The 13,793-nt window shown below is 46.2% G+C and overlaps 1 protein-coding gene across 1 annotated transcript in view; it reads right to left on the bottom strand.

Annotated features, from left to right (window-relative positions):
* pdia5 (protein disulfide isomerase family A, member 5) overlaps window positions 1-13,793 on the bottom strand; it is a 118,423-nt gene that overhangs the window by 58,325 nt on the left and 46,305 nt on the right. The window contains exons 4-7 of the mRNA XM_080477918.1: window positions 11,987-12,070; window positions 11,332-11,377; window positions 3,246-3,338; window positions 1,081-1,141 (exon numbers count right to left, since the gene is read on the bottom strand). Coding sequence (XP_080334044.1) covers window positions 1,081-1,141; window positions 3,246-3,338; window positions 11,332-11,377; window positions 11,987-12,070 — 284 coding nt within the window. The remainder of the gene's footprint in view (window positions 1-1,080; window positions 1,142-3,245; window positions 3,339-11,331; window positions 11,378-11,986; window positions 12,071-13,793) is intronic.

The raw sequence follows: 13,793 nt of genomic DNA, 5'->3' as shown, positions 1-13,793 counted from the left end.
TCTGTGTTTAAAAGCGTTATGGCAGAAGGAATGAAGAACTTTGAGTTCCTGTTGGTTTTTCTTTGGGGCACATAAGGTCTATCTGAAGGCCTGAGGGGACATTCGTGGTCTGGGTGGCGGCGGATCCCTTTTGATTTCTTAGCTACTTGTTCCTCCCAATTGAATTTCAGGTCTGAGTCCAGAACTCCACCCAGACTTCTGCTTGATTTGTTGTCTTAGTGACATGGAGTCAAGATGAGCACTGACCTTTACCCTTTCTACTTTGGAGATGAAAACAATTACCTCCGTTTTTTTCTTGGTGAAGTTGTAAAAGGTTGTGACACATCCACTCATTAATTTCATTTATGCACCAGCTCGGCAGGTATAAGGGCTCGTGGCCGTTCACTCACTCTGATATATAGAGCTGTCTGCAGCAATTTGAGCAACAATAGCTCGTCTCTTGGATCAAACCACACAGATCAGCATACACTCCCCATGCGCACCATTAGCTGTGATTACATACACCAAAAGTAATCCCATTACATTTGAACTACTTGAACACTTCAATCTGATTATATATGCACAGTGGAAATGATTATGGGACTGATCCACTGAAGTGAATCGGGTCACATCTTGGTGGATATAAACCGGCACAGCGTTCCCATTACTTCATTGGGTTTTCATGTGAACGGGACAATCTGATCCTGGAATCGGAAAGAATTGAATCAAAGTGACATAGAAGTGACCATATAAACGCAGCGAGCTGCTGACACTGCAGAGAAAATCTGACAAGAGCTGCAGCTTACGATCAACTGTAGGAAAATCTCCACTTTTCTATCCCACCCACTAACAGGGACCATGATGAAGGGGTCATCAGTGTTATTTACTTTACCTGTGGGAGGTTATAATGTCACGGCTGATATTAGTTTTCGGCATGACGAGCGCAGGAAAATTTCATTGTAGTATTGATTGAGAAGGTATAGTATTACCAAGTAAGCTTCACTTTATTGATCGCCCACTGTATTCTTTCAAGACAATATCCCCTGAAGAACAAGCAGCCAAAGTTATATTAGCACTGTAATTTAGATTTCATTGACTCACAGGGAGCGTAGAACATCATGAGGACCGGCCTCTCTTCTTTCTTCAGCAGCTTCCTGAAGTCCTTCAATGCAACAGAACAACCATCAGAATTTAAAAAAAAGAACAAAAAGATTTCTTTAAAAACCAACGAAAAACTCAACACTCCCAATTCCCGTTGAACGTAAATTAACTCTAAATTTTATGATTTACAATTCTTATTCATCCATGATTTACTCCCCAAAGAACATAAACAACGTATCAGATGTCAAAGATTGTGGTATTTTATAATTCTATTAAAAATAGAACTGATTTTACAAGTTAAACTCCCTTAAATTGTGTCTCAGGCCCAGTTTAGCTCCGTTTTAAATGAAATCTCATCAATTCTGTGTTTTTGTTTCAGAAAAGTTTTGCGTTTACACAGCAACGTTTTGAAAACAAGATCTGTTTAGATGGAAACGGCAGAAACGCCGAAAACAATGTAGTCTTCATGTTGAGCCACTAGTGGGTGCTGTTGGTTGTTTTTGTCATGAAACCACACACACACACACATGCAGCACAGAACCGTACACTGTAAACCTCAGCAATAGCGAGTAAACTGACGCTGATATGGACAGACGAGCAAAATGGATTGTTACTACAGGTTAACCCGACTCAACTCTAAATCTACCATTGAAGTACGTCTTCAATCATCCAGTGTCTGATTAGTCTCTGCGTTGGAGCACATGTCAGATTCTCCACATTGGTAAAAAAGCATTTCTTCACTATAGCAGCAGATCAGCCTTTACATCAGTTTCTTTGATCGCCTCCGTGTTTCTCGGGTTCTTTCGGAAGAGAGCAACATCTTTCTCTGACACCTTTGACGAGCGCCGCAGTAAGAATGGGCGAACCGTCCAGTTCATTAAATTAAAGGACTTTCAGAATGATGTATGCACTTAATCTAGGAGCGCCTCGGGTTGTCAGGCCGGTGAACAAGTTGGGAGGTTTTAAAGCCACTAACATCTGACTGGGCTGGCTGAGATCAGTGGATAGTTTCCTAGGATCTGCAACTGGAAGCCCTGGAACCACTAAGAGCTTCTCATGAAACTGCTTTTTATTTTTCATTTGTTAGTTTGCCAAACATTCTTTCAAAAGTATTTTTAGGTAAAGCTCTTTGAGAGACTAAACTAAACATTCAGAATACAGTCAGATCTACAGCTTCTAGATTAAAAGCATCTTACAAGCTTTTTATTTAGACTAGTAAACTGTTACCTTCTCTTTCATTCTGTATTTTGAGGCCCTGTTTATACGTGAATGTTTCAAGTAAAAACACATTGTTTTTGCATTTTTGTTTCAGAAAGTTTTGTGCTTACACGGTGACGTTTTGAAAATGATGTTCGTTTATAGGGAAGGGGCAATGGTTCTGCGTGGTGGTGTATACAGCTTGATTGGAGAATGCATGATAAAATTGTTATTGTAAATTGCTTGCAACATATTGTGCAATGTTAATTCCGCCTATCATCACCTTTTGAAACTGATAATTAGATTTCTGAGAAGTAATGGGGAAGAGGCCACATGCAAACACTTTGGAGCTTCTGTAGTTTATGCGAAGGCCCCCGTTTACACAATGTGAAAATTCATCGTTTTCATTTCACAAAAGTTTTGGGCAACATTGTGAAAATGATGTCTGTTTCCATGAGAACGGTTGAAATGCCGAGACGATGTAGTTCGCATCTTGGGCCACTAGTTGGTGCCATTGGTTGTTTCTGTCATGAAACCACACACATGCAGCAGAGAACAATCTGCTATCAACGTTCCCAGTGGGAGAACACAGACATTCTAGTGGACAGACTACCAAGTTGGACTGTTATTACGGTGACTGTCAAAATAAAAGTACCAAGTCCCAGGAGAATACGGACCGGGAGTCGTAACACCACGGATGCAAATATTGTTGTAATTGTCCATCTAGCCTTGGATGTGCAGATCGTCCACTTACTTGTTAAATGGATAAATAAAACTGAAGTTAACTGAACAAAGCACAGGAGGTCTTGTCTCGTGGAGACGCTTCTGTGATAACTTTAGTGCCTCATCAAACATTTAATAGAAGAAGAAAAACAGAGATTGCATCAACTGCTTCATCTCGGTGTGTGTCAACTCCAGTGTCTCCAGGTCAACCAGCTTCTTAAAAGGTTGCTTGTGTCAATACTTACTTTCTCCGTCTCTATGTGGACGACATCTTTAGCCTCGGGGTTTTCCTCCCACAGCGGAGGCCCTGATGGGTCTTTTAAAAACGCCACCATGGACTGAATGAAGGACATAAAGGAAAAGAAGTCAGTGATGAATCTGTGACTGTCCGTCAAATCAAAGACGTCACTTAAATTATCCCACGACTTGTCACATAGTTATTCCCCGAACAACGGGAGGAGTGTTGGTAATTTACGTGAGCGTTGCCGAAATCGCTCCTAAATTTAGTCCAAGCAACGCCGCGGGCTGCGGCAGATGGAAGCTGGTATAGATCACCGTCTTCGTGCATCCAAAGCTATTTCAGTACCTTGGAGTGTCTCTGGTAAAGCTTCCTGTAAATATAATGAACCATATGCCTGCGGAGGCAACAGCAGGGAATCTTTCATACAGCAGGGCGATAAAAATGACGTGTGGACACGGGCGGAATACTGAATGATCTGGTGGTATTATCAGAAGTGCTTGGTGAAGGTTTTTGTTGTATTGTTTTGAAGGACTTTCTAGTAAAGCTGCAACAGGTTTGGACTGCTGCAAGATCTACACTAAGCTTCTTTCCTCTTTCACTCCTCATGTTTTCATGTTCCATCTGTCAGTGGAACTGGAAGTTTGTGGCTTCTGCTCCCATCCGTCTGCAGAACCATCAACCCACTATGAGAACCATGGTTTTAATCCCAACCCACAATCTGTCTGTCCTCTCCTTTTCTCCTCCTTTATTCTCTAACACCAACCAGAACTGCAGAAAATCTCTGAGTCTGATTTTGCAGGTTTCTTCCTGTTAAAAGGGAGTTTCCTTTACACCATCTCATCTGCTCGCTCAATTGTTGGATTTTCCTCTGTAAAACTGCTTTGAAATGACTGTGTTGAATTTGGCACTATGGAAATAAAACTGAATTGACTGACTGTAAAGTTTTGTAGTTTGTTAATTTTTTCCACTGGCTCGTGTTGATAGGTTATTGTAAAATAAGGATGTAGAGAAATCTGTAATTATTTCTAATAAGAATTTCAATCAGAAGCATGAAGAAACAAGAGCAATCAGAGATGTTTTACCTCCGTCAAGAGTCAACATGGACACAGGGAAATGACACATATTCCACATCCTGATCAATTGCCTTCATTAATTTATTTAGTTTGGTGATCACATGATTTTCTTTTCATAATTTGAAAGAACACAAGGTAAGACAATATTGTTACCTTCTTCCAGGTTATCGTCTGAAATGTAGTTGAGGAGTCTGGCTTATCAGGGAGTTTCACTCACTAACTGGTGGCTCCAGCTGATTCTGATTCTCATGTGGAGGGAAGGTGGAGGTGATGGAGGGAGGAGGGAAGGTGGAGTTGATGGAGGGAGGATGAAAGGTGGCATTGAGGGAGGGAGGAGGGAAGGTGGAGGTAATGGAAGGAGGTGATGGAGGGAGGAGGGAAGGTGGAGTGAATGGAGGGAGTAAACAAGGTGGAGGTGATAGAGGGAGGAGGGAAGGTGATGTTGAAGGAGGGAGGAGGGAAGGTGGAGTTAATGGAGGGAGGATGGCAGGTGGAGTTAATGGAGGGAGGACAGCAGGTGGAGTTTATGGAGGGAGGAAAGAAGGTGGAGGTGATAGAGGGAGGAGGGAAGGTGGCATTGAGGGAGGGAGGAGGGAAGGTTGAGTTGATGGAGGGAGGAGGGAAGGTGGAGTTGATGGAGGGAGGAGGGAAGGTGGAGTTAATGAAGGGAGGATGGCAGGTGGAGTTTATGGAGGGAGTAAACAAGGTGGAGGTGATAGAGGGAGGAGGGAAGGTGGAGTTGATGGAGGGAGGAGGGAAGGTGGAGTTAATGAAGGGAGGATGGCAGGTGGAGTTAATGGAGGGAGGATGGCAGGTGGAGTTTATGGAGGGAGGAAAGAAGGTGGAGGTGATAGAGGGAAGAGGGAAGGTGGCATTGAGGGAGGGAGGAGGGAAGGTTGAGTTGATGGAGGGAGGAGGGAAGGTGGAGTTGATGGAAGGAGGAGGGAAGGTGGAGTTAATGGAGGGAGGATGGCAGGTGGAGTTTATGGAGGGAGGACAGCAGGTGGAGTTTATGGAGGGAGGAAAGAAGGTTGAGTTGATGGAGGGAGGAGGGAAGGTGGCATTGAGGGAGGGAGGAGGGAAGGTGGCATTGAGGGAGGGAGGAGGGAAGGTGACACCAGAGCGCAACAGGACAACAACAAACTACACTTCCCAAAACTAAAACATGCTACGACTCCATTTCCCACAATGCACTTTGTCAAGTGACAGGCTAAGCTTGTCACAATATATAGTGAAATGAAAAATTGTGACAATTATTTTGATCTTAGTTTGATTTTATGGGTTCATCCTTCGATCAAAAGGTTCCTGTGTACCAATTATCCATTTTCATTAGTTTTTGAGAAATCTTGAAAGCCTGAAAGGACTGGTCCCTCTGGGGGAGGGGCTACAGCCTGAAAGGACCGGTCCCCCTGGGGGAGGGGCTAAAGCCTGAAAGGACCGGTCCCTCTGGGGGAGGGGCTACAGCCTGAAAGGACCGGTCCCTCTGGGGGAGGGGCTACAGCCTGAAAGGACTGGTCCCCCTGCGGGAGGGGCTAAAGCCTGAAAGGACCGGTCCCTCTGGGGGAGGGGCTACAGCCTGAAAGGACCGGTCCCTCTGGGGGAGGGGCTACAGCCTGAAAGGACCGGTCCCCCTGCGGGAGGGGCTACATTCTGAAAGGACTGGTCCCTCTGGGGGAGGGGCTACAGCCTGAAAGGACCGGTCCCCCTGGGGGAGGGGCTAAAGCCTGAAAGGACTGGTCCCTCTGGGGGAGGGGCTACAGCCTGAAAGGATCGGTCCCCCTGGGGGAGGGGCTAAAGCCTGAAAGGACTGGTCCCCCTGGGGGGAGGGGCTACAGGCTGAAAGGACTGGTCCCCCTGGGGGGAGGGGCTACAGGCTGAAAGGACCAATCCCCCTGGAGGAGGGGCTACAGCCTGAAAGGGCCGATCCCCCTGGGGGGAGGGGCTACAGGCTAAAAGGACCGATCCCCCTGGGGGAGGAGCTACAGCCTAAAAGGGCCGATCCCCCTGGGGGGAGGGGCTACAGCCTGATAGGACTGGTCCCCCTGGGGGAGGGGCTAAAGCCTGAAAGGACTGGTCCCCCTGGGGGAGGGGCTACAGCCTGAAAGGACCAGTCCCCCTGGGGGAGGGGCTAAAGCCTGAAAGGACTGGTCCCTCTGGGGGAGGGGCTACAGCCTGAAAGGATCGGTCCCCCTGGGGGAGGGGCTAAAGCCTGAAAGGGCCGATCCCCCTGGGGGGAGGGGCTACAGGCTGAAAGGACTGGTCCCCCTGGGGGGAGGGGCTACAGGCTGAAAGGACCAATCCCCCTGGAGGAGGGGCTACAGCCTGAAAGGGCCGATCCCCCTGGGGGGAGGGGCTACAGCCTGATAGGACTTGTCTCCCTGGGGGGAGGGGCTACAGGCTAAAAGGACCGATCCCCCTGGGGGAGGGGCTACAGCCTGAAAGGGCCGATCCCCCTGGGGGGAGGGGCTACAGCCTGAAAGGGCCGATCCCCCTGGGGGGAGGGGCTACAGCCTGATAGGACTGGTCCCCCTGGGGGAGGGGCTAAAGCCTGAAAGGACTGGTCCCCCTGGGGGAGGGGCTACAGCCTGAAAGGACCGGTCCCCCTGGGGGAGGGGCTAAAGCCTGAAAGGACTGGTCCCTCTGGGGGAGGGGCTACAGCCTGAAAGGATCGGTCCCCCTGGGGGAGGGGCTAAAGCCTGAAAGGACTGGTCCCCCTGGGGGGAGGGGCTACAGGCTGAAAGGACTGGTCCCCCTGGGGGGAGGGGCTACAGGCTGAAAGGACCGATCCCCCTGGGGGAGGAGCTACAGCCTAAAAGGGCCGATCCCCCTGGGGGGAGGGGCTACAGCCTGATAGGACTTGTCTCCCTGGGGGGAGGGGCTACAGGCTAAAAGGACCGATCCCCCTGGGGGAGGGGCTACAGCCTGAAAGGGCCAGTCCCCCTGGGGGGAGGGGCTACAGGCTAAAAGGACCGGTCCCCCTGGGGGGAGGGGCTACATTCTGAAAGGACCGATCCCCCTGGGTTTTAAAGGGTCTTTGGGACCTTCAGGAGACCCTGTCCTGAAGATGGGAGGGTGACCCTGAGGTGTAGGGACTCAGCCTGTCCTAATGTCTGAGGCCTGACCGTGCAACGCCTGGATAGTGAGAATTAAAGTTTAAAGTTGATTCTAACTTTGACTGGGAGCCAATGAAGATTTGATGAAGTGGGGGTGATGTGGGCTGTTTGGGTGAACCTGTCAAAGGTCTCGCAGCTGAATTTTCTATGACCTGAAGTCTGCCGAGGACACTCTTATTGAAGCAAGGGGAAATGGAACCGCAGTAGTCAAGGTGAGACGAAATGAAAGCATGGATATTCATTTCAAGGTCTGGTTCTGACAGAACCCTCCTACTTTAGAGACGCTTCTCAGGTAGTAAAAGCAGGTTTTGGTCAGCTGGTGGGAGTGACCCTCCAAAGACATGGCCTGATCAAACCCCACCCCGAGGTTCCTGAGGCTGGTTCTAACAGTCCAGCCCATAACCAAGCTGCTTTTTGATCAGATGAATCTTTTATCAGGGTCAATGATCAGGGTTTGTGTTTTGTCAGCATTTATCTGGAGGTAATTTAACAGACAGATGAACAAACAGGCAAACAAAGGCAGGTGATTTTATAACCTCCTTGGCAGAAGTACAGTAACAAAATGACGGCATCAGGTCACATATTCAAATTTGGGACTATCGTAATAACAGCAGAGGGTTTTGTTATTTGAGTTTGATGAATTTTAAATGTTGAGATTTTAATTGTGGGGTATTCCCTTTGGGATTGAGTACTTTGTTTGTAGTTGCTTCACTTTGCCCAGCGGCTCGACTGAAGATTTGTTTGGTGTTTAGATTGTGGTGTAGAACAGGGTACTTTATAGGGAGCTTTTTTCTGAGACAGAAACGTCCTGCTGGGGCCAATAAGAAGAGGATGAGAGCAATGAGAGCACCTGGAGAGATCAGTAGCACTCCAAACAGATAAATATAAAGCTAATACTTACTATAAAGTGGTGTAAAGCTGAGGGCAGCTGCAGATTCCCATAATGACTCTGCAGGCTGAGGGAGAGACTTGAGCTGCAACACTCACCTCTTGCAACGTTTACATTTAGCGAATGCGCCTATCCAAGGCAATGTCAGGTAAGTAGTTTGGATCACGCAACCTGTTCGGTACTGAGGTATATGTTGAGTATTTTCTGAACGACGTAAACGCACCGTTTCTGGCCGATCATCCACAGGAGGCGGCGTTTTAGGAGCCCGAAAACAGGTTTTTTTTTAACTCGGGTCCCAGAGTGGGGGAATTCTAAAACTCCGGCTCGGCTTTGAGGTAAGGACGGCAAAGACGGTACACATCTGTGGAAAATGTCATCGTCCCCCTCTCATTCCTGAACCATCTGCAATGTCTCCTAATAACCACAACAGTGGCGGACTACATGCTCCAGGTGGCGCTGCAGAAGCTACTGATACTAGCAGGAGGAGGGGCAGGAGCATACACCTATAGTACTTGGAGTTGTATAGAAATCTTTTTTATATTTCTGTTCTCCATGTCTTCTTCTGTGTGTTTGGTGTATTTGCTGAGTCACAGCGCCCCTAAAGGCCTGGCATATGTACCACATGCCCTTCGGCATCGTGTTGAGCCGTGTTCATAGAAAAAGTGTGCACGTAATGTTTTTTGAGAACACCGGGGAGAAAAAAGACTTTGGCTTGTGTGGGCGGGGCCTAAAGAGACTGGATCGGCTAGAGTTCTGTAACTTATTCTTCTACCAAGAACCACAACAGAGAAGAGGTAGACCAGAGACTTGATGTTATAACGCCACGTCTTAGCAGAGTGTAGTGAGCAGGAGAGAAGGTAAACTGGAATGGGGGCGTTCAGACCACAACAGCTTGGTGCTGGGAACCAGTAGAGGGACACGGCCAGGCACGCAGCTACAATCTCAATTTAAATGCATAAGCTTTGAAAGTACTGCAAGTAAGGAGGTTTAGACACCAGTTTACATGACATTTCAAGTGAAAAGGCATTGTTGTGTTGCTATTATGTAGACTCTCAACCATAAAAATACCAAATCCCAGGAGAATATGGACTGAGAGTCATGCCACTCTGGAGGACAGCATTATTGTTATTGTCCATCTACTGGGCATGTGCAGAAGAACTATTTCCTACGGCGAAGGTGCGCATGCACAGTAGCAGTGCTTTCGCTGTCTATAAGGGGCCGGGCCCAGAGCGTTTCCAGTAAATATAGTTTTTGCCCATCTACATGACAACGGTGTTTTCGAAAAGTTCCACTTTAGGAGCCATTTTTATAAAGTTGCATTTTCAGCGGCTCCAAGCACCAGAGTCATGTAAACAACAAAGGTTTTGCGATATTGGCCCATTAATACATTAACTGTGTAAATATATACATATGTAAATTATCATGATCTATATTTTGGTATCAAATCATCATCATCATCAAGATGTTCCTTGTTTAATGTAGTTTTGTTTATTGTAGTGTATACTCAATCTGTCTGTACCTCAGACAGATTGAGGTACAGACAGACAGACAGACAGACAGACAGACAGACAGACAGACAGACAGACAGAGGTACAGACAGACAGACTGAGGTACAGACTGAGGTACAGACAGACTGAGGTACAGACAGACTGAGGTACAGACAGACAGACTGAGGTACAGACAGACTGAGGTACAGACAGACAGATTGAGGTACAGACAGACTGATGTACAGACAGACAGATTGAGGTACAGACAGACAGATTGAGGTACAGACAGAGGTACAGACAGACAGACTGAGGTAAAAACAGACAGATTGAGGTACAGACAGACAGACTGAGGTACAGACTGAGGTACAGACATACAGACTGAGGTACAGGCAGACAGATTGAGGTACAGACAGAGGTACAGACAGACAGACTGAGGTAAAGACAGACAGATTGAGGTACAGACAGACAGACTGAGGTACAGACTGAGGTACAGACAGACAGACTGAGGTACAGGCAGACAGAGGTACAGACAGACAGACTGAGGTAAAGACAGACAGATTGAGGTACAGACAGACAGACAGAGGTACAGACTGAGGTACAGACAGACAGACAGAGGTACAGACTGAGGTACAGACAGACAGACTGAGGTACAGACAGACAGACTGTGGTACAGACAGACAACTCTCCATACACATAGACAAATAGTTTTGCTTCAATAATACCCCCATACCTAATGAATTGAAAAGTAACCTTCTCTAGTTTTCATCTTTGTGGTAACAGTATGTTGTAGTGGTTAGTACTCTCACCATATAGGGGGGAAGACCTCACGTTAGACTTGGGGGCCGTTCTATGTGGAGTTTGTATGTTTTCCTTGTGCACGTGTGAGTGTTCTCTGGTTAGTCCTCCGCCCATCTTATTTGTGGCTCTAGATTATGTGTATGTGTTAATGTGAGAGTGTGTGGTAGTGGGTCTCTCAGTTTGCCCTGTGAAAAACTGGTGACCTGTTCATTTACAAATCAAATTCCTTCTCTTTCTCTTCCTGTAAAACAGTGTGCAATATCTGATGACTCATTCTGTACTCAAGTTTGTTTCCTCAGTCTCGATCCAATAAAAATATGTCTTAGCAGGAGTCTCTGCATCGATAGCAGTGAATGTGGAACGGAAATAAACTCTCACTTAGACATCTTTCCAGTTGGTTCCAAGTGTTTTTCATGTGGAGACAATTTATGACCCTGGTGTGCACCAGTCTGTGAATCTATAGGGCTTTTCAGACCAAACAATTGGAATGGATTGCAATCAGTGTAATAACATTCATGTGGTTTTGCCAAAGCTGGCCATTCACAGATGATTAAAGTACATTGAAGTGGCTCTTCCACTGAATTAATGAAATAAATCAACCTGTGCTCCAACGGAGTCATTAAAACTTTGTGATGGCTGATAAAAAAACATGAATATATTTTTGTGAAGAGCCGTTTACAGCTGAGAGGTGGGCTACATGAGAAAAGCAGGAAGTGAAAGGAGCGCTCACTTTGAAGGTAGCAGGCCTGTTGTACTCTGTGTGGAATGTCCCATCTCTGCAAGAGACACAAAAGCACAATGGTGGACAAGGTATTCTTAACCAGCAAACATCCCTTTCCAAAAAGCTGTGAGGTGTTTAGGCCCCTCCATGCTCTCCTCATTACGTGGCGGCAGAACGTGCGCGGGCGGCGGGCGCTACATGATTCCGCGGGCGCTACATGATTCCGCGGGCGCTACATGATTCCGCGGGCGCTACATGATTCCGCGGGCGCTACATGATTCCGCGGGCGCTACATGATTGCATCCATACTCCACTCTAGGCTCACTTCATTAACGTTCCATAACGGAACGGAACGATCCCAAAACTATCTCCACTTCTGCTGCCCGGCGTTCTCCACCTTTCTTAAAGTAGCTTATGTTTCATTTCAGGAGTTCTGAGCCTCTGGCTCTTTATTTGCTTTTAAATTGTGGTTGTTCTGACGGGGAGGCGGAGGATCTCCTCACACAAGCGGCCGGTAGCTCTGGAGCATGAGCGGTCACGGGTCACAAAATTTGGGCTGCGGGCGATTTTGACGTCAGGAGTCCACTGCGCACACGCAGAGGCGGAAAGCATGAATGGGCCTTTATTGAGCGAGTGACAGACAACTGAGACTCTGGATACTCACTTGTAATGCAGCAGCTCGGCTCCTCCATGTTTGGAGCTGGGATCCACCTTCACTTTCTTACAGAGCTTTCGGCCCTCTGAATCACTAAAACAGAACAAGGAAAAACACACAAACGAGTTGGTCACATTAAAAAAACAAGAAAATCCCTAAAGTTACTTTTTTGCTAATAAGATAACAAGAAGACAGAGTCCAGCTCCACACTGCTCCACAGGCCCCGGTACATGAGGGGTTCAAGAGAAAACAGCAAACTTTCAACTTTTCGAAAACAGTTCCCAAAATAGAAGTTTTCAAAAAGGCTTTGAAAATGGAACTTTTCTGAAACACTGTGCATGTGCTCCACGGGCACAGTAATTAGTTCTTCTGCTCATTTGCAAGTACAGACATTCAAGTGGACAGACCAAGTTGGATTGTTATTTTGTTGACTGTCAAAATAAAACTACCAAGTCCAGGAGAGTATGGACTGGGAGTCATGAAACATTGTCGTTATTGTCCATCTACTGAGCATGTGCAGAAGAAGTATTCATTACTACCGTGGCACGTATGCAGTTTAGAAGCATTTTCAAAAAGTTGAGTTTTCCACAGTTTCCACGGAGATGGAGCTGGTCTCTTTTCAAAAAGTTGTGTTTTCCTGGGTCTACATGTAGAAAGAGTCAGAGTGGTTTCAAAAGACCATCAAAGACTCAAAAAGTTCCACCTTGGTAGAAGTTTTCAAAAAGTTGTGTTTTCAGTTGTTCCAAGAACCGTCATCTAATCAGACACCCAAAAGCAGTTTTTCTTTTTCACTTGAAAATGTTGTGTAAATGTGGCTTCACTCACGTTTCACAGCAAATAATACGTGAAACAGATGGTAAATATGGTTAAAGACCATCATAAAGACCCAAAGTAATTTCACTGACACTATGCCCTATACGTTTTCTATTGTTTGGGGAAAAACAAAACAAACAAAAATTTGTACAAAACTTTAATACAGAACGTGATATGAACAAGCGGAAATTTCTGAAAAGAAGTAGTACAATCTGAAATTCAACCCGATCTTATTACATCTTATTAGGTCTGCCAAGTACATAGAATCATCGTGTATATTTAGGGTCCAATCACTGACAATTGAAACCATAGAGATTATTATTAGGGTACAAGCACTGAAAGAGCCGAAGGGCCCTATTGAAATTGTAAAGATAATTATTAACTCTTAAACCTTTTTCATTATGGGAAAACAAAGTTTTGAGGGCCTAAACATACATAACTTTTTGCGACACTAATCACACACGTGACTAGAAAAATGGCTCAACGGCGCCACCGAGAAGAGGTGGATGGCAGCAGAGAGCTTCAGGCAGTGGACAGTTTAAAACCCCTCCATCTTGCAGTGAACCAGTCTGGTGTCTTCGGTCGTCTCCTGCCAGCTCAATCATCCACTTGCCTCACAGCAACCGATCAGACACCAAGACACACAAACGGATCCCGTTTCACCTCGAGCTACCAAGGCGGCACACATATCTAACACCCCAAGACGCACAAAAAAGTCTCTTACACTCATACCAGCAACTCAACAGGAAGTCGCTATTTTGAAATATATATTGGATTTTCACAGATTTTGGAACAAATTCAATTTTCTAGAGAGAACTGTCCGAGGGAGTAATTCCAAATGACCTGAAAATTGGCATAGTGACAGAAAACAGATTGTTGAGTATTAATATGGCACCATACTATAAAAAGGCACGGCCAAAAATAGACGTTTCACCACAAGTCAGTCAGTGGAGTGGACAAAGAGGAAGTGATGTGTAAAAAGCTTGATTGGCCTCAAACTTGA

The sequence above is a fragment of the Lipophrys pholis genome (assembly GCF_963383615.2).
Source record: "Lipophrys pholis genome assembly, chromosome: 13".
Classification (NCBI taxonomy): Eukaryota; Metazoa; Chordata; class Actinopteri; order Blenniiformes; family Blenniidae; genus Lipophrys; species Lipophrys pholis.
The sequence above is the reverse complement of the archived record's forward strand: the minus strand, read 5'-3'. Positions and strand labels throughout refer to the sequence as shown.